The 21,202-nt window shown below is 38.4% G+C and overlaps 1 protein-coding gene across 1 annotated transcript in view; it reads right to left on the bottom strand.

The window, feature by feature from the left end:
* Window positions 1-21,202, bottom strand: part of CLASP1 (cytoplasmic linker associated protein 1) — a 189,121-nt gene that overhangs the window by 45,975 nt on the left and 121,944 nt on the right. Inside the window, exons 24-32 of the mRNA XM_074873569.1 lie at window positions 19,358-19,465; window positions 15,442-15,504; window positions 11,424-11,527; window positions 8,838-8,861; window positions 7,657-7,901; window positions 4,383-4,446; window positions 2,636-2,799; window positions 1,625-1,703; window positions 522-665 (exon numbers count right to left, since the gene is read on the bottom strand). Of these exons, the coding sequence (XP_074729670.1) occupies window positions 522-665; window positions 1,625-1,703; window positions 2,636-2,799; window positions 4,383-4,446; window positions 7,657-7,901; window positions 8,838-8,861; window positions 11,424-11,527; window positions 15,442-15,504; window positions 19,358-19,465 (995 nt within the window). The remainder of the gene's footprint in view (window positions 1-521; window positions 666-1,624; window positions 1,704-2,635; window positions 2,800-4,382; window positions 4,447-7,656; window positions 7,902-8,837; window positions 8,862-11,423; window positions 11,528-15,441; window positions 15,505-19,357; window positions 19,466-21,202) is intronic.

A 21,202-nucleotide genomic window follows, 5' to 3' on the forward strand; every position in this document is an offset into this window, starting at 1 on the left:
AACATGGTAACTATTACCCAGGCCTGACCTAAATGTGTCATTTTTTTCCAGGTTGAGATAAACACACAGCTTTTAAAAGAAGAGAGTTGAGAGCCCCTGGCAGCTTACTGATTTGTTTACTTTCTTTTAACAATACTGTAACAGAGTTGTGCTAGATTTCATTTGAGTCTACAAAGCACAGAGCCTTCACCTAAATAAACAAAAACCTAGACATATTTCCAGACTGCTCAAGAAAAAGCACATTTTCAAACTATGATCTCTTTTTGCACAGTAATATTAGCTAAAGTCACACAGCTAAGTACCTACTAGAAAAAAAAATACATGAAAACATGCTTCAGAAATGTGTCTTTACTGAATTGGCAATTTGGATTGGCCAGTAAGGTATGTAAAATCCATTTTTTTAAACTAGAATGTCTTCACTGAATTTTTCATTACCTTTATGACTGTTTTTTGCTTTTTTGTTCATTTGTTTGTTTTTAAAGAACAATAATTACCGCAAATACTTCATCATCCTGGCTTACCTTTCTCACATCTGAGCTCTTTGGTTCTGTTGTCCAAGTTATAATTCTAGATACAGCAAGTCTTGTCTCACTGGAGTTCACAAAGTCTGTTGGATCCATCTGTCTTGCCAAGGACTCAATATACTTCAGGATAGCAACTTTCACCTGAGAAGTGAAAGGGAATTTGTTAAGCTCATGAGCTGGCAAAGATGGATTTATCCCATAATAAACAGATACTATTACAGTTTGGCAAGACTTTCGTCACATGGGGGGAAAAACAAGATATCCCTGTGACATGTCGCTATGTCATGTTTCAAAAATCAAGAGCAACTTGCTACCCAGGATAAGTTTTGTGTAGTAAGAGTCTGGAATGGTATATCAGAACTGGCTTGAAATACATATGTCTGCTTGCACGTTTGTACTCCACCACACTGTTTCCACCAGCGGTTATTGCTCTAGACGCCAAACATAGCTTTTGCTCTCAAACCAAATGCCTGATGCTGGGGTCTCCAAGGATCCAAAATTTGAGAGATTGAAGAAAGAACACTTGAGTCACTTGGCATCCTGTATATTCCCATCTCGGGAAGACAAATGTGTATGACTTGCAGAGTTTACAGTGTTCCTATAGCCTTGAAACACCAACCTCCTGAAAAGCAGTCTGCACAACAGTATCCCTTTGGTAGGATTCAGTAACAGAAAGCTCTGATATTTTTTTTTGCAAACCCTACACATGGTATGTCTGATCTGTGCAACGAGCACTAGTTAGGGTGTGCCTAGGTCTCAACTTCCCAGCCATTCAGACAGGGTCTGGTCCCTTCTGTCCTGCACAGCCAGGTTTTCTTCCCACCAAGATTAGGCTGAGGAGGAACTTTAGTATGTTCCAGTGTGCTTAAAGCCCAACTCTTACTGACTTGTGATAAGCTATAAGGCCTTATTTTAAAGATATTTAGATTTATTAAAATGGAGAACAAGAGAGTTAATCAAAGTTGTTGATATAATTTCTATATCATGCAGGTACTTACAATTAGTTATCTTATCATGAGTTCTATGCTTTACGGTATGGCTGACAAGGCAAGCTGAAACAACCACATTGATGCTTTAGTGAAAAGGCTTTTGATACTGACCTTCAGGTTTGGTGTTTGGGTCTGATCTACAATAAACCTCATCAAAATGTTAAATTGTTGATCAAATGGAAAAGAATCCCTGTCCAGAGAAAACATAGGCAAAAATGTAATGCAACATAGATTTTCAGGACTAAATTAACTTGATACACTAAAGCTTACACAACAGATTTCAATACCTGTCATGCTTTTCTTCTTCTTAACTTCACCTTTAACCAGAGAAACTCCAAGTCTAAGGATTAGCTGATTATTGATTTAATACTGGAGAAAACTGCTAAATCAATACCTTCATACACTGTTAGTCTATCTGTTCTCTGTACACTTATGCAGCTTTTGGCACCCCGGTCCGTTCCTTCTTCATTTCAGGCTGTGCTTTGTTCCCTTATCTCTAGTAGCAGCCTGGTTTATCTTGTCCTCGGAGTTCATACCTGGTTTTAATTTCTCTCCTCTTTTTGCCTACTCTATCTTATTTTCTTCTGGATTAGTCCTACTTTTTTTAAAATTATCCTACATCCAGGATGAGCTGAACTTTAACAGTGTCCTCTGATGGACATCCTTAGAAAAGGGAGACGGACTACAGAATTGGTGTGCACGTTACAGTAGCATTCAAGGACTTATCCTGACATTACCGTTATTTGCTGTTTGAATAACATGAAAGATGCTCTGAACTTTGTGGTGAAGCACCATTCATATTCTGAATACTGCAAGTATTTTTTTCTATCAGTCAAAAAGAAAACTGGTATCTAAGCACATGCACACAAAAAACCAAATTAACAAAATTAATCAGCTATACATTTTAAATGTTATGCTTTAAAGTTATCTCCTTCGAAAAGATAGGCCTTTTTAATTCAATGCTTGAAATACTGTGACATAACTTTGTTCTCCTTTATTCTGGTATTCATCAAGATTGAGCCCTCAAAATATACAGCACTGTTGGGTTTCTAAAACATTCATCAGATGCCTTCCTGTAATCCTGCAAAAACCTTCATAACATTTGCCATCTGAGTACTCTACCTGGTGACATCTAGAGCTTTTTGAACTTTCGCCTGCACAGACCCCAGCAAATCTGCTCCCATTTTCTTTAGCAACTGGGTCAGGAGAACAAAAAGCCAATCCTGCAAGTCATCTTTATGAATGATGATGAAATCAACCAGGGTTTCCAGAAACATGCTGAAGACCTATAAACAACACAAGTGTCACAAAAAGGGATATGATGCTTTAAACAAAAATAATCAAAGGGAAGGGGGTTACAATCTAAGTTTCAGGATGATTGTTATAGACAGTTTCATGAATGAATTAATTTAGTGACTACATTGCTCTTAAAAAAAAAAAAAAAAACAGACAAGACACATCTAAAATGTGTCATATTAAAATACCACATGAAACAAATGAAGGAAGGGGGTAGAATACACTTACTCTCTGTTGTGAATTCCACAGCAAAGCAGGCCATGCAACAAAACAAACCACTCGTTAGCACACATAATGATCAAGGCTGGTTGTTCAGATGTAGTTTGTCAACAGATAAAAAGATGCATTCATTGAAAGTTTACATTTTCTTAAAACACAATCTCTCCTCAGTGGAGTTACTTAAAACATTATATACCTTGGATCAGATCCGGTCTTCTCAGTCATGAAAGTAACATGTTTATATATGTTTATATGTAACAAAGTTTACTTATGTTTAACACCACAACTAATGAGTTTGTAGCAATAATTCTATAAAAGTAGTGCAGATGACAGATCACTGCTGCCACAGAGGACATGAGTCCAGTGTGCAATAAACCCTCACCTTAATCAGAAACTGGAAATATTTTGCAAACAAATAGCTACACCTTCACCCTTTCCACAACGCATACTGAACCTCTGAGAACCAAAACATTAAGACCTTAGAGGTAGGAACTGCCACACTGAGCAAGGCCTGTAGGACAGATGATCCAGACTAATTATGGCCAAAAATGTCTTCAAGCAAGACCTGTGCCTACCCAGGGGATTTCCACCTGACTACCGTTTTTTAAAACTGGTTTACCAAGTGGTCTGAGGTACAAATATTTATACAACTTATTCTTCCTCAAACTGTATTTAACCCAACAGCAGATGTTTTTACCCAGCCATTACTGGTTGCCCTCAACCAGCAAACCTACTCAGGAAAGGGCACAAAACACCCTTTTCCCTCTCTCCCTGCTCCTGCTTACCTGTTGACAGAAGATCACTGGGTCTGAACATGCCTATGGGCCCAACCTCCCCATTCCCTCGCCTGCTTCTTTTTAAGAGATGCCACGGTCTTTAATTGCAAAGGTCAGTGCTATAAAGAAGGCAAAGTGGCTAAAGACTTTAATTATGAGATCCAGAACAGTATCTTGGTGAGACCCCATACTGCTCCCAGGTGTATACAATACACAAACCTCAGCGACCATGATGCTGAACTACGGCTCATTTCCCCTCACGGACCTCACTCTACTGTGTGTAACCAAGACAATCCCTAGAAAAGTACAGATAAAACTGAACTTCCCACTCCAGGAGCTCACATCTGAAAGGCATCATGCTGCTCCTTGAGAAGCACAGAGTAACCAGTTCCTAGCAACGTAAGAGAGACTGAGACACATCCCTTCATTGTAGAACACATAGAAATCAAGGAGATTTATAAATGCCAGTTTCCCCCGGCAGAGGGCAGGGGTAGAAATACAAAACATTCATCTTGGAACAGTGTCAAATGTGCACACATGGTAATGTAAGAGAGCGAGCCAAGTCTTTGTGATCTTACCTTGCTGTGAGGGTCAGCAAACATGCGAGTAAATATTTCACATAGCCTTTTTAACTCGACTCGGCTAAAATACAGAAATTGAACATGGTATTAGTGCTAAAGTTTTAATTGTATAAAAAAAGCTAATAAATATTAACAGCTGAAAGATCTAACCTTCTTTATTTGAATGTTACTGAAGTCACGCTTCTGAAAACTCTGTATCTAGGCAAGGCCTTAACTGGCATTCCAGTTTAACTGCTGGGGTCACCAGTCTTCCATTAAGAAATCTAACAAACATTTTATTCTAAATCATAAGCCAGACACTTGTATTTTCTGCTGCTTCTATTTTCTTCCATATTCTGGATTGCAGAAGACAACTTGAAATGTGCATATTTGGGAGCTATTTACTTTCTGCCTGCATCAAGGTCTCTGATTCACTGAAACATGGGTCTTTTGCAGCCTAGGAATAGGTTTCTCAAGTCACCTTGTGTCAGGGAATTCAAATTTTCAAGTAAAATCAGAACTTTCATGTTGTTTAGGTATATATTAATCATAAATATCTTGGTCTTAATTCTCAGTTGCTCCAGTAAAATCAGTCTAGAATCACACAATATTAAAGAGATAACAGATCTGACTCCAAAGTCTGAGAGCAGGCACATTGAGGAGACAAATACATAGAAACAGAAGAAAGAATAACGCATGGGCAATCTAGTAAGTTAGCAGATAATTAAATCCAGGCACAATCTAAGTTCCTATTAGGAACTTTATCTCAACACACAAATTTTCTCACTTTTACTCTTCTGATTCTCTCCCCCATCCCACCAGGGGGGAGTGAGCGAGTGGATGTGTGGGGTTTAGCTGCTGGCTAGGGTTAAACTACGACACATAGGACATTTTTTCAAATAAGCCTATGCATGAAAGGCTAATCAAATTTTAAAAGGGCACAAAACCAATGGTCTTAAGAGTTTGATGTAGAGGAGAATGTCTTTGTAACACCGACACAGCAAGCTGTCAACTCATTCAGGATGAGACTGCACAGTCTCAAAATGACTACTCTGCAACACTCTCCTGACTTCATGCAGATTGCAGCTCTCTAAATGAACCCTTATTTATTACTCTAATGAATTTTCTTTCTGGACAAAGGTTACATGAAGACAGCAAGTATAAGTGTGTCTCTTTCTAAAAGCTCACGGACTCGAGGTAACAATGCAAGTACTAAACCGAAACAGGCAGTGAAAGAACACTTCCTTGAGGGACTTGTCAGCTTTCTTTTATATAGAAGGCTTTATGGAGAGCCCTTAGAGAACAAGGCTACACGAAGATGTGCAAAACAAAAATAGGTAAGCATCATACTACTTTGCATGCACATCTTTCTGGCTATGCAAATCCCAGCTCATATAGAATCAACTGCCTTTCAGTTCAGAGTACTAAAGAAAACCTAGCCACATCACTGCCTTTTATTAAACTTGTTATACCACAACAGAAGATATCAGGTTTAATTAGAAGACAGACAGGCTTGCCCCTTGGACTAATGACCTTGATGATGTTCTGCAAGATGCCGTGGGAACAAACAGGATGATAAAATCTAATCATTAGAACAGGCATCAGATCAACCCTGAACCAAAGAGGAAGCAGACCAAAAGCAAACCAAAATGAAATATAATCTAGAGAACTAAAACCAGTATCAAATTAAAAAATAACTCTGTAAGGGTGTAGTTTCTGGGACAGGTTTATAAATTATTCAGGATCAAAGCTAAGAAAACTTGCTAGCTTGAGGAGCTAGTGACAGCAGTACAGTTCAAATGCTGCAAGCAGCAGGGTTGAAAACAATAGTTTAATTCTACTGGCATTTCTGCTAAGAGCTACTGATCTGGATAAACAGCCCATCATCCAACCTTTTCAGCATTTCCTCCCTTGGAACTATCCCCAGCAGCACTCAACATCTTGGTTATAATCCTCACACACCTTTGCGGCAAAATCAAAGTCTCACCCAACTCTTTTATACAAGTATATGAAGTGCCACAGTTTTTCCAGTTTGTTAAAATAAAGAAAAAAGACAGCATACATGTGTGAAGTATATTTTAAAAGACTTGTAAACAGACCACATCAAAAAGCATCTCTGATGATCTAGAGACTCTAACTATTCATTATCAAAAACCTGTGGCACTTCCCACTTAAGGACTGCACCACTTCATGTGAAGTGCTAGAATATTTTTATGATGGCAAGAGAATAACCTTTCCAGGCCTGCTCTCAGTATATATTCACTCAGCCTGTTAATATGAACCATCAAATATTTTCAGCTACTCTGAAGGCCTTTTAAAATGGCAGCAATTGCGCAAATCCAAGTAGGTAGGCTATAAACGATACAACAACCACTTATAAACTTGGTCATAATTTAAGTACATAATATTCATAACAGGAAAATAAAAACATCGCAGCTATTTGTGAATGTTATCTTCAAAGGAGCCAAGAGATAAACAGCTTGTTTCCAAATACTTTCACCATAATCTAAAGGTGAAAAGCCTATGGCCTGAGAGCCAGTTGACTTCAGTTAATGTGACCTGTGGCCATATGAAGTTTCCACAAGACTACTGGGTAATTCTAAGATCTGTTTTAATGTGTGACATGCCGAAGGTGCTTGAAGGGTTTATGTGGCTTTAAACAAGGGAAAAAGGTCTGCCTCTCCTACCATAAGCTACATCATTTATAGGAGACTCAAGTTTCTGATATAAGATTTTTCAAGAGTTACAAATAATACCTATAATTACACCTAACACAGCCTTCATAAAGAATCAAAGTAAAACCATCATATGAGAGCATCGTCTGATCTCATCTTTGAAAGACACACACCCTGAGTCGTTTTAGAATAAGTACAGTGAGTGCTCGCTTCACCAGCTAAGTTGCTGGGGAAAAAAAAAAAAAAAATTGAACGTCAAAACAGACTAATGTAAAAACGGTACCACCCTTTGAGTGCATTTACAATACCATCACTGTGGGAATTTCACTGTGATGCAACAAGCACCTATTACTGGAAGTCTTCACAAGACAGAGGAAGGCTAAAAGATAGCATGCTTACCTGAACCCTTTGTACATTACTGCTATGAATTTAACACAAATTATACTGATGACATAGCAGAAATTTTTCCAAAAGTAATTAAAGGCCCACATTGTGGAGACAAAGCCTTCACAACTGTGAAATATACTATCTGTCTCCATAAGGCACATGCATGTTACTGACTTCTCACTATAGTCATCTCTCATGAATGACTGACACTATAAAACTATCAAGGTCACCTCAGTGTCCGCTGGCTTTTCAGTAAGTTCTGAAGACCTATGAGTCCCTCTTTCCTTTCAGACCAGTTGGAGCTGGCACAGTGGTTCAGGACCTCGGCCACATCTTCAGTCTGCCGCAGGTAGTGTGGAATGCCCCCATTCCTGGAACCATAGGAGCGCTCCGAGCAAGCACTTGATGCATCGCTGTTAGCATCATCATCGGAGTACATCCCATAGGGTTCGTATCTTCTTCTCACTGGCTTTTTCTGGAAAAGGGGAAACTCAGACTTAGTAAGGTATACATATGTTACACCAATGCTAGAAGAAAAACATTCTATCCGTAATCACTAAAAGGGAGACTAATGCTATTGTTATAGTGACAAGTGTTTTAAAGACGTCACCAACACTGCCTGCTTACCTCTCACAGTAGAGCAAGACAGATCCCATTGATTTCAATGAGACTATTTGAGTGACCAAGGGGACCAGGGCCTGCCTTCCCCAGCATGAAGGCAAGATGCTTATGCCCTCTGGAATTAGCTACTGGTAATGAAAGCATATGTTGTTTTATAGACAATAATGGTCAGTTCCATTGTTATAGATTCTATGATGATACAGTCTCTACTTCAAGAAAAAAAAAAAGATAAGGAAGAAAGAGCTGAAGGAATCTGTGCTGGCATGCACAGTCACTTTGATATGGATAACGAAGTGACTCTAGAAATGCACTAGGATATAGGAGATGACAATTTCTCTGTTAGTTTGGGCTAGGATTTTTCCAGAGGCTGCTAAGGGAGTTAAATACTCAAATCCCACTCAATTCCATAGCGTGGCATTGGAGGACCTGATTCCCTTACATACATCTTTGACAACCTCAATCCTTACAGAAGGGATATTAGAATAATTATGGTAGAAAAACCAATTGTATGCTATACTACAAAACAAACTCTTAAATGAACCTTAACAGAACAGGATTGATAAGACAATGTATCAGAAAAAGATTGTGTATATTCTGAAGTGTTTGCTACAGAATTCCTTCCAGGGTCCAGTCCTGCAGTTCTTGGACTTGTGAAGCTAGCAGAGTTTTGCTTCCACTAGGACTGCAGGATTGAAGCGTAGAAATTAACTCAAGTGCAGTATTATGGGCGTTAGCAACAGGGTGGGGAAAGTTGGAAAGTAGAAATAAAAAGTCAAGAAAGCACTAGTACCTTGCTCCTGGAGTCTCCTAAGAGCTGTAGGCAGGAAAATATTGAAGGGTGGGAAAAAGCATAGAGAATTATGTCAGAAGCTTATGTAGGGTTTGTTTTTGCAACAAAAATGTATAGCAAATGCGTCTTAGCAAATTAAAAAAAATACAGTTTACGCAAAATAAAAGTGGGTATAATAACGCCTGACTTTATCTCCTAACTGTTGCACTACTCATATAGCCTGCAATTTCCATTAGGGAGCTTGGAAGTGAGATTATCTGTTAATAAGTTTTTTAAAAACAGATCTATACACAGCACCTCTTTGCTTACTTTTCAGAAACGCTGCTATTTTTTTTAATGACAGATCTATATACAGAACCTCTTTTTTCAGAAACACTGCTCTGGAAGATACCAGAGTTTTTGGTAATGATTTATTTCCCCACATATTATTAGTATCATTTGGCTTTAGAGTCTTGGAAAGAAATTCTGATGTCAGGAAACCACTATCTACAGTACAGCACATTTAATCAACTTCACTTAACCATGTTCTCTTTCAACTTGCAGTTCTTACACCACACTTTTTTGAAGCTTAGCTTCTTTTAAGACCCCCTGGCTGGCACCCCTGGCTTAAAGGCCTTACTTAACGTCAACGTTTCCATCAGCCTTTGAGTTCTTCTAACAGATCCAAGCACTGATTCCTGGTATAGACTCTGGGGGGTTAGGTCAAGTCCAGCTCTCAAACAGAAGCAGAGGATGCAACAGGAATTGTACACAGGGAGTAGAGGTCACAAAATGACCCACTGTGTTTTGTTTAAACTAAGTATTTGGCTGAAGCCATCTTTGGAGAAGTTCTTTTCATTTCCTACTAGAGGGAAAAGAATACTCCTCTGAAAACAAGGCTGCTGGGTAAAAGCTGGCATCACATTACTGTCTCAAAAGGAGCCTGAACAGAACTTGTAAATTGCCTGTTGTGAAAAGACAACCAAGAAAAAGAGCAACTTGCGGTGGTGGGAAGGAAGGGGACAACAAGATCACATTGCATCCCCTAAAGCCATACAAATTCAGATTGATCAACCAAGTCAGCAGCACCACTTGGTTTCCAGCTAGACTTAAGGATTTCCCTTTTAAGTGTTCAACCCTTTAAGATTTTAACATTCCAGTATAATGTTATTTAGTTTAAAAGACTGAAATATTTAAAAGAGAACTCTCTCAGTCTAGCTAAAGATTAAGTCACACGCAAAGAGATCACAATGATCAGCAGTGAACTGAAACACTGTGACCCTCTTCTCCCTCAAGAAACTTGTATTCAGCAACTGCTCACATTCAGTGATACAGCCTGATTACATTTACACAGGCAAACCATCACATATAATAATGCCCTGAACTTCTCTGACAGCAAATATGAGGAGCTGAGAGCAGAAGCTGGCTCACAAGCTATTGTATTTGCTAATGAAAATGTCCACTAATGATTCAGCCCACTAAATGCAACAGTGCCATCTATTATATATTGTCCTACCTTTGTATTATTCACTTTTTTTTTTAATGGAAAGACAGATTTTGTAAAAGTGACATTTCTCTAGGAGCGCTTTAATAATCATCTAGAAATAGAGGTGACATGAGCTGGGTGATAATCAAATATGAAAAGGAAAATGTTAGTCATCCTTAGCGAAAGTTAACTAGGAAATGGAGATGGACATGTATCAAACTCTGGGGCCATGGTTCATTCTCCATAAAGAGGTATCTGAGATATCTGTCTCAAGATACATAAGGAAATCCTCCCCTCAGCTCAGGTCTAGAGCTGGAGAAGACTCAAGGTACGCTGGTACCCAACTAACACTGCACAATTAATTGCTCCTGCCTCTACACATCCTCTCTCCTCCAAATACTCAAGGTAAATCCAAAGGCTTATCTTAAAATTTGTCTTCTGAATAGCAGAAAACACTTTATGGGTTCTAGCCAGATACATATTATAGTACAGCAAGATTATACAGGACAATAAAATTTTTAAAAATAAGAATAAATTTACTTGGAAATGCGCTGAAAGTACTAGCAGCAAACTAGATACATACACTTCAATTTAACTGCATGAGATGGTATCGATTACATGCAAGCCAAGTTATGAACTGATCCGAGTTCCTAGCCAGGTGCAAATAACAAAGGGCAGGAACTTGTGAAATTCTCCGTTCTTGTTGAAACCTGATCAGGAATCGACACTAACAGAGAAGACTGTTTTTCTGACAAAGTCTTCACGCAGGTAACGGGATTGAGGGAAATCTCTCACTCCATGGGTGCCAAGCACCCCCACAGTGCCGTGTACATCCTCTGACAGCCAAGTGAAAGACAAACAGATGATTCAGCCCATCCTGCAGCTTTAGCACTGAACCACAGTGCTCTGTTTGATAACAACTGTGGAGAACTAACATGAAACAAGGAAACAAATGTTGCTGCCGATATACCCAAAGACAAAAAAAACAAAATTGTAACTAACTCTACAGCATCAGGCACTGGCACAATCAGAACAAAGCTATTTAGAAAGAGGAGAACGTACGTACAGGTAACTTCAAGCCACTTTCCGGTGTCGGAAGCATTTTGTATTTTTCCTCTTACCAGTGCATCGGCCACAGCAGCCTCCAGGTCTGTGCTTGTGCTCAGGACTCGCATGGCATTCACAGAAGCAGGCATCCTGCCTGGCTGTCCGAGTCCAAACCGGTCTGCACAAAAGACAACATTGAAAGGGATTGTTAAATGAATTCACATTCACTTGGAATCCTAATCAGGTGCCCAAGCAGCTCTCCCCACGGGCTCTGGGAACTCACAGTGCTTTTCCATTAAACACTCTTTTATCCACAGCTCTAGAGAGTTTGCCATTAGAGTAAGAAATAAACTATTGTTTGTTGGGCCCCAGAGACAATTTGGGATCCTCAGGGCAACTTTTTTTTTTTTTTCTTTTTTTAAGTTGGGAAGCAGGGTATCTATTTTGTGTTTCTTTTTACAAAGAAATTGTTTCAAAGTTTTATTTTAATGTCAGAGGCAGACATGCCGGTCCCAATCTGGCACTCAGAAATTAAGAGAAAGCCTCTCATTAACTTCAGAGAGACAGGATCGTGCCTAGTGTCAGAACATGTTAATACCTGAGCACTCATCCATCCTGCAGCTTTTTCTCAGGCAAGGATGCAAGACTAGCAGCATCAGATTAGCCTATTTTATACCTCAAGGCTTGATTAACCAGTAGAATATCCCCCTACGCCCCACACTATAAATATAAGGTTTATTATTTGCTTGTGAAGTGACTCCAATTTTTATTATTGTTCCTGAGAAGCAGTTTAAATGCCATTTAAAAGCTCTATGACATATCAAAACTGATTTTTTCATTCAAACAATATCATCTTTCTCCCTTTGAATTTGATGGCAAAGCTCTCAATGGCATCCAAAGCAACTGGATTCAGTCTAAAATGGCATTTACACTCCTAATACTAACTAGTTTCATTTGCCCAGTCTACCAAAAAAGTTACTGAAATTAGTTTCTTTGGGCAAAGGCTAAATTCAGAAAGGCATGCTAGCAGGGATATGACAGAATCAGTGACTTGAGTACCACAGGCCAGGCTCTGGCAGCACAGTCCTTCTATACAGGAGTAGATCAGATACCGTATTACTGGGATTCTGGCTCTGGACTGTAAGCAGAAAAAGATTGGTTTTGACATTCCAAGTTTTTGTTGCCACATGGGCTTGTCTTTGCTCAAGAAGGCCTGGGAATATCTCTTCTGGGACATACCTTACACCTCTGTCCCCTGCACCCACACGTGCCAATAAGAGCTTTGCCAGCAAATTCAGTGGTGCACGAATCAAGCTGCATGAACCCATTAATAGACCTTCAGCTGATCCACACTGGAAGCAGTCATCAAGCAGCAAGAGAGGGATCAAGTCACATGGGTCTTTTGTTAGTTCATGTATATTTAATTTAAGGAAGGAAAAATACCATTTATCAAAATGCGTAACTATATTGTGGATTTCCACAAAACTGAGGTCAAAAGTGATATTCAGCAGCTTACTGTATTGTTTGGGAAAAACACTGCACTTATCACAAAACTTCATTGCTTTCTTCTTCAAAAACCTACTGCACTGAAATATCTTTTAAGGATTTAGCTCACACTGACATGCAGAATTTAAATCAGAGACTGAAGTTTGCCAGTCTACTGTCCTAATTCCAAAACTTTACCTGTGACAAGGCTTAAGATCCTGAGGGGAAATAGGGAAGATTTTTAAAATCTAAAGTATTTTGAGGAAAAAAAACAACTAAAGACTAGTATTTATTTCAAACAGAAGTGTTATCTATCAAAATTTACTGTTTCTCAGAGTTATGTACCCAGACGAGACATTTCTGATTACAACAAAAGCATGTTTTCTACAAAACACATTACAAGGGAAAAAAAATAAACAAACTTCTTAGAACTACTGCCAAAAAGTAATCAAATCATGACATTTCACAAAGAAATAAAAGTTGTATGTGTTATTACTATCCCCTTTTTTAATGCACTTGTGTTGAATGATTTCAAATATTTAGGTGAAAGAGTACTTCATCCCTAAAATGGAAAGATCTGTACACTCTTAATAGAAGCACAGAGAAGATGCATTAGGTCAGATTGAAACTAAAGTCACTACTACAGAGATATACACTAGAAAGATGTACAGAAGACAAGTGTTTTCCTAAGTGTAAATGATATCTAGTACAATACAAGGGCTGTAAATGTTGAGACAAGTTCTGGACTCGGTTTTATATTTAAACCCAACTCAATGACATCACTTAAGTGTTACTGAGATGAGAATTTGGCTTTAACTTTTGAAATAACATAGCATCAAAAACTACCACTGTCATTTGTTTTCATGTAAATTTAGTATTACATTAGAAAAGGGAAGATAGTTTGTTTTATTTTTAATGAAGAACAGAATGACAAAATAATTCAGTTGTAGATCAGTTTAAACACCCAGCATAAAGAAACAAAACTGAGCTTTTTTAACAAATTAAGTACAGTGTGGCATGCTGGCTTTTATCTGTCTCCATGGCTATCAGGAATTTTCTGAAATACTTCTTTCAGTGATTTTTAAATTCATAACACCCAAGTCACTCTGGGCTTCTCCTCAAGACACTGTTGCCACACCTGAGTGCAGAAGTTCGACCTTAGGAGAGACATCAGCATATCTCTAATGTGGGGCTGGGAACACATGTGGCTCCAGGAATAACCAGTACAGGTAAGCCCAATGTTACTGGGCAAGAAATAAGCAGAGTATACTCTGGCCACATTCCCACGTCTCCCTGGCTAGATTCATTACACTTGTTACAAACTTGGTGAAAATTCCCAGTGACCATTTTTGGCCTGATTTTGCCATTTTTAGGGAGATTTTGGTCTTCTTCAGGACATTGGTAACCATACAGAATTTGATTTTGCTTTGTACCAAACCACAGGAGCCAAGCACAGCTCAATTATCACAGGAAGCTGAATGCAAACAGAGCTTAAATCTGTACTACAATTAAGGTATTTATATAAATCTTTCCAATTACTTTTGTTAAATACAGATTCAAATTGTTACTTTGAAGAATGCCAGTCAAATCAGCTTGCATCATTTCTGCCAAGTAACCTGATAAGGGAGATGTTTTGAGAGTTTTAGTTAAGTGACAGTCATTTAACTAGACTTAAGAGAAACAGAATATTTTTCACTCCCTACCTCAAGGGGGTTAATTAAATAACTTTCAGTATCACTAATTCCTTATACAATTTTAGCCTCCAAGAAAACACTGAAGCCCTCATCTTCTATATCATCTTTGTCCCCACAACAAAGTATACTGTCCCAAGCTAGCAGCCCTCATTAATTTTTTTGAAGACTCCCAGTGAAATATCCTGATTTCAGAGGAAGTTACAGGTTCTCCACAACTGCAAATCCAGCACAGGGATGGGAAAGAAGCAACTGGAATCTGCAGATTTTTCTCATTATATGTAAGCATTAGTCTTCTGATGCAAAGCCCAGAGAAATTAAGGGCATCATTTTTTCAACAACTTCCATGCACTTTGGAGAGGCCTTCAGAATTATATGAAGGATGGATCAGCATGTGTTATGTTCCAAAGTTCATTTTAAAAGCACATCGGGTGCTTAATTCTTGGTGGTCTTGTGTATTTTGGAGAGGATCCCACAAAGAACTTTCATTAACAGAGACCGGAGTCCAGAATATTTAGTAATAAATGGGATAAAACCCACTGGGATCCAGTCCTAGGCATTGGGAACTGCTACACTGCTAAAGAGAAAATGTAAACAGAAGTTGCAAGTACTCTGCATCAGTCAGGATTTAGCCCATGCTGCACAACTGATCCAATTTACAGGAGAATTGAGAAAGCCCTGGATCACCCTTTGTTTAAACACTGTTCACAATGTTCCTAAAATACGTAAAATTAAAAACATCCAATAAATGAAATTCAAAACAAAAAGCCACACTGAACAAAAACAGAACTGAAAGCCCCACAGCGGTGAGAAGCACATGCCAAGTGCTGGCTGATGCACATGACAGCAAATGTTAAGATGGTGTAAAACAAGACTACGTATAAGAAGCGGATTCATGCAGTTAGCGCTTGTTCACCTGACTGCCCAACAGAATCAGCAGTGGAGAGAGCACTAGTGGACCTGGAATGACGTCGAGAAGCTGCAAGTAGAAGGAATGGCAACACCCACAGGATTAACACACATTTAACCCGAGACAGAAAATGCCACAATCCAAAGGGGATGCGTGTGACCGCTACCGGTAAAGGTGTTTCATAGTGACAGGGAAATGACGCTGTGTATGGATGCATAACAGATACAGTGCAAGCCCCACAGCGACGCCTCCGTCTGTAGCTTCCCTCCCGCTTTCTCCCATGACCGTAAACACGATGCATGACAAAACTCATTTGTAACAGTCCCAAACCCAGTGCAGTTCAGCAAAAAAACCCCAGTGCACATCAGTCACATTCCAGACCCACAGATCTGGAAGACGGCCATCATGAGAACGTGGAGCACATAACTACAGAGTAGGATTTAGATGTATCTGATCTAAACCCCAAAGTGAAGCCATGACGAATGGTTAGGAATTGTGCTTGTAGGTATTTTTCCACACCATTCTAGCCTATGCATAAAAAAACAACGCTAACAAAGAAAATGAGTAACATAAGTAGAAAGAGTCATACAGGGAAGTCAGCCAACCACTGCATATGTCTTTGGCTTGGGTTTCTTTTTCAAGTAAACACACGTACACACGTATCGTAGCTGTTGCTACTACCAAAAGTCTCTTGCTTTTAACAAATTCTGCATACATGTTTCTTGAATCTAAGTATGGACGTGCACAGATAATCTGAATATGCACACCATACGCCCATCTAGAAATACGCCACACGTATACAAATTGTTAATAGCAACAAAGCACACACAGTAGCAGAAGAGCTGAAGCCAAATATAGCTACCACTTCAATTCCCAGTTGTCAGCAGCACATCAAGCACAAAATCCCTTCAGAGAGGTTTTCAGTTCTTGGATTCAGCATAGAGGTGAGTTCTTTATGACAACAAATGGAAAGCTGGTCCAGCCATTTCCAAATTACAGAAATTTAGTTTCTCTAAAGAGGTTTTGCCTGTCTCTAGCAATGACATGCTCACCTAGCTCAAAGCAACTGACCCAAGAAACTGATTGCTTATTTGAGCAATTCATCACCACAGACTCACTGAAGGCCTTGTTGCTTTAACATTATTACTAGCACTGAAAAACTGAAAAAATAAAGCAGAATCACCTTCCAATACAAATAGGATTTGTCAATTATGTATATACCATGTGCAGTAGAAAAAGTCTTCTGTTCAGGCAAAACATTCATAAACACAAATACTAATATTACAAAATAGAAGTCAGCAAAGTGAGAAAAAGAAAATTTAAGTTTTTTCCCCAGCTGTGAGAGCTTGACTAAAACCTACACAGAATATGCAATGTGGTCTTAAACTATGGAGAACACATGCATTTATTCAAGAGAACAATCCCACTGACACCATAAGTCAGTCATGAAAGATTTGCAGGATCAATGCAGGATTACGGACTGAACCTCACAATTAAGATTCTGAGCTCGCAACTGCTTTCTCCTGAGCCATCCACTGTGCCCTTGTGGGTGTCACTATAAGATCGAGATCCATGAAGAAACAGGAATAACCAAACAAAAACCCAACAAAAAAAGCGCATCTCTGCAAGGAGGCTGAGTGCAGAGGGACTCTTCACTGGTGCTCCCTAACAGGAAGCAAGACATTTGGTGCACAGACATGCATACCTGCACGGCAGCCCCAAAACAAAGCAGAGCAATTTGCAAGGTCAGGATGCCAGGGTTGACATTGACCATGATACCATTTAAATGCAAGAATCCTGTTGTTTACATGTAACTAGCTTAAGTATAATTCACTAATATACAAGTTAATCTTTATGAGCAAAAATAGACCATGCACAGTAGGATTATATTATTTTAGCATTAATGTAGATTAACTGGGTTCTAGAAATACTGTAATAGAATCATATTGTTTTGGCTTAAATTGACATATATACATTTTTTTCAGATTAATTACACACTACATAATTAACAAGTTCATGAACATTTTCGAGCTTAAAGCATTTCAATGAAAACACAAGAAAAAAGACAATAGGGTAACAACTATATTGGGTTACTATTATATTGATACTTCCTCCCCACGTTACCTTAATGATTAATAACAATGTATTTCTAGAAATTCATTAATCTTCAGGTAAATAAATATCATGAGCTAAGATGAAATGACCTGCCCTCCCCCCTCCCCCCCAATAAAGTTTGTTACAAACAGTGTAATAGACATATATAAGTGAAATTTTATAGGCAGTGTACAAATCGGTCTCAGTTGTCGTGGTGGTGTATGAAACTAACATCAACTGTGATTCTGGTACACTGCATTTATTTTTCAGAACAAGGGCTCAAGATAGTATTTCAATTAATATATTTCCAATAAAATAAACAGAACACAGCACAAAGGCATAGAACACTGACGAGTTAAGCCTGAAATCCAACCTGCTTAGACACATTGGCTGGAGAAAAAAACTTCATCCAAAATTGAAGCTAGGCAGGTAACTACAAAAACAAGCTACAGTTGCTTCATTTAATCAATAAAAAGGTCATCTATTTATTTTAAAGAGCTATGAACCAAGTTCTGAATGCTGAGTCCTCCCATTTTTCACCAAAAATTGAGATATTACAGATAATGCAAATAGATTGTTTTATAGCTCAATATAGCTCACAACAATGAAGTTTAGAACCCAAAAGCCCCTCTAGTATTAACTTGAAGATTCCACTCTACACCATTGAAATCAATGGGATTTTTGCCAATGATTTCATACGGATGAAGACAACCAGCCTCTGTGCTGATGGACAAATCAATAATGACAACATCTGTGTAAGTTTAAAAGATTAAAGTACAGTATATTAATCAAGTATGAGAACAAAACAGAAAAATTTTTCCCATCTGTCTCTATTTTTCATAGCCTTTTCTCACTATTGAAGTTGCAGAATTAAGCTCAAAATGCTATGTTCCACTTACACACTACATCATATACCTGTGTTTTTGTCACTATGTGCAAAACAGATCCTGTAATACCATTCTTCAGCCTTGATGAAGGTTTTAAGAGCTTCTTTCTCACTTTTAATATCACTGCTATGAAATTACTACATAAATGAGAGGGCCTGGAAATCAACTATATTTCATGTCTGAGATGACAAACAAGTCTTGCATACAACAAGTAATGTATTTGGTTGAATATATGATATGGTATTTGATCAGAAACATTAACTATCCTGCTGCTTGCAGCACTGTGCAGAAAAACTTCTGCATGTGATAAGTGTAATGAGATTTTCTATTTGTACTGTACACTTAAGCTGCCCGTTAGTGATGTTCCTTTAAAACCTCAGCCTCTCCATAATTTTACGCTGCTTGAAAATGTTTCCTACAAAATGGCATGTGCAACTTGTTCATTGATGATTGACGATGTCGAGTAAAACTTCTATAAAAAAAGAGCTTCTATCTCTACTGAAGGATTTAGTATAAAAATTGTATACTGTTACTCTACCTAGCTGTAAGAAACATGAATGGAGTCACTCAACAACAGGCTATGATGCTACCAGCTACTTCACTGTGACCTAGAAAATGAAGGCTTGCTCTCCCATACATTTCCATCAGTGCTGTAAAGTGAAGCAGAGCAGCCTATACAAGCTGATTTTATGAAACTAAAAATTACAGAAGTTCAAACTAAACTATTTTCCTGATAACAGTGAAATGCTGAGAACCAGAATTGAAGCATGCAGAAAAAAACAGAAGGGAAACAGGGTTGGAAATGGGGAGTGTGTCAGAAATCCAACAGAGGACAGGAAACAAGCTCATTCCGCCTGGCAGTGTCTTGAAAGGGCAATCAGAACAAGGGAAAAAGGAAAAAAATATCGACCCTTAAAGCTCCAATGCCTACATGTACTCACCAAGTGGAGGAAAGCCCCGAGCAGGGCTTGTATCTCGACTGCTCTCACGGCTGGTATCACGGCTGCACCCCTGACTCATGCTGGGTCGGGGGATACGACTGCTCCGTGCTAGCATGCAGCATGGAGAGTTTCAGAGAAGGTGAACAAGTTTAATGAGGACAAAAAGCTCAAAGTCAATTCACATTTCTGTTAGTTACGGTAATTATTACATTAGTAATTATGATTTGCAGCAGCTTGCTCAGGCTCTTTACAAACCAACTACCTTACATGCTGAGCTGTGTTTGTGATGTGAAATTTCAGCAGCATTAAATATCTGGTTGACAGTCTGCTTTTTTCTTAAGCAATCCAAATTTTGTTATTCAAGTAGAGCAGGAATCTTCAATCATTTAGGGGAGCTCTACTGTTACAAAACATGCAAAACAGGTGAGTCTGAAAGAAACCCTTCTGGAATATTTTTTCCTTAATTATAAGATAAACACCCTTCTGGAACAAAGCAGCAGGTCAAAATTTTTAAAAGTAGTCACAATACCAATAAGCTATTTTTACACAGATTTGCCTTTAACAAGGTAGTTTTGCCATGAACAAATATCCTAAGGAAAACAGGTGTATGTATTGTACAGACTTGCAGAGATATTTTTCTCCAATGAAAGATACTGGGAAAAAGCATTTAGAACCTGAATATCTGAAAGACAGGTTAAAAAGTGGTTTGAATTTTAAGGCAGTAGCAAGCTTCAGATCTTTAACAGGAGCTAACTTCTCCTCTTCAAACAATTCTAAAACCTTATACTTATGGTTTTATATTCACACAAGTTGAGACATATGCACACTTAAGGGGAGCTTTAAACTATATTCCTTAGACAAAACCCTGCATCAACAAGACTCTTATCTTTGGTCTGGCAGCTATCAAGTGTTCAATTTCCCACAGCCTAATTAAGGCTCCTGTGTACCAGCTGTGTCACGGGAACTCATCATATGCACACTCTTCATTTGGCCAAATGCACAGTAGAAGATAGAAGATTAAGCTGCTTTCATAGTAAAAAGCAATCCCACTGTTTAGCTGCAGTTTTGTCCAAGTAGGAAAAACAGAGTTAGGCCCTTAGCAGGTTGTTTAACATAAAGGATTTGAATTTTATGATTTTATAAAATGAGCATTTTGAGTATCTAAAACTCGATGATTCCTCTGCAAATTCTGTCATTTTGATATGAAAGCTGTTTGCAGAAAGTTATTTAATAAACTTTATGCCTGGTAGAGAATACAAAGTTTTCTTAGGTAAAGGAATAGCAGTTAATTGCCATGAGTTTACCTTGAAGAATTTAATGATTAAAGAGGGGTTTCGTTTGCTGTTTTGAAAAGGCAGTAGCATGTTTTAAGTGTTCAGAAAAGCATTTAAGGAATTTTCTCATGCAGAGTAAAATCTGATCTACCAGCTTTGATGGCAATGTAGCAGAGGCACATATACGTAAGATGAACCTGCTTTATACTAATATTTTAACAGTATCCTCGTATTTTAAAAATAGTGCTATTTGCATGCTTCAGAATATATATATATTCTTATAAATCTCCATTGGTTTCTATACAGAAATTAAATGCCTAGACTCAAGCTAATGAAATTCCCCTACAGTGCTTCTGTGGGCTCATATACACTGGATATATTAGTATCCTTTCAAGCAAAACAGTACAGAACAAAATAGAAACCTTCATATTTAGGCTTTAAAATTCAAATATAGACTACTGCCAGATTCTTGGCTTGTCAAATCCCTCCCAGTTTTGCAAAACCCAGCTCATATCTCTCAGATGAATTAATGGTTCTGATGGTTGACCTTTGATGTCAGACAACACAGGAT

The sequence above is a fragment of the Strix uralensis genome, chromosome 6 (genome assembly GCF_047716275.1).
Source record: "Strix uralensis isolate ZFMK-TIS-50842 chromosome 6, bStrUra1, whole genome shotgun sequence".
Taxonomy (NCBI): Eukaryota; Metazoa; Chordata; class Aves; order Strigiformes; family Strigidae; genus Strix; species Strix uralensis.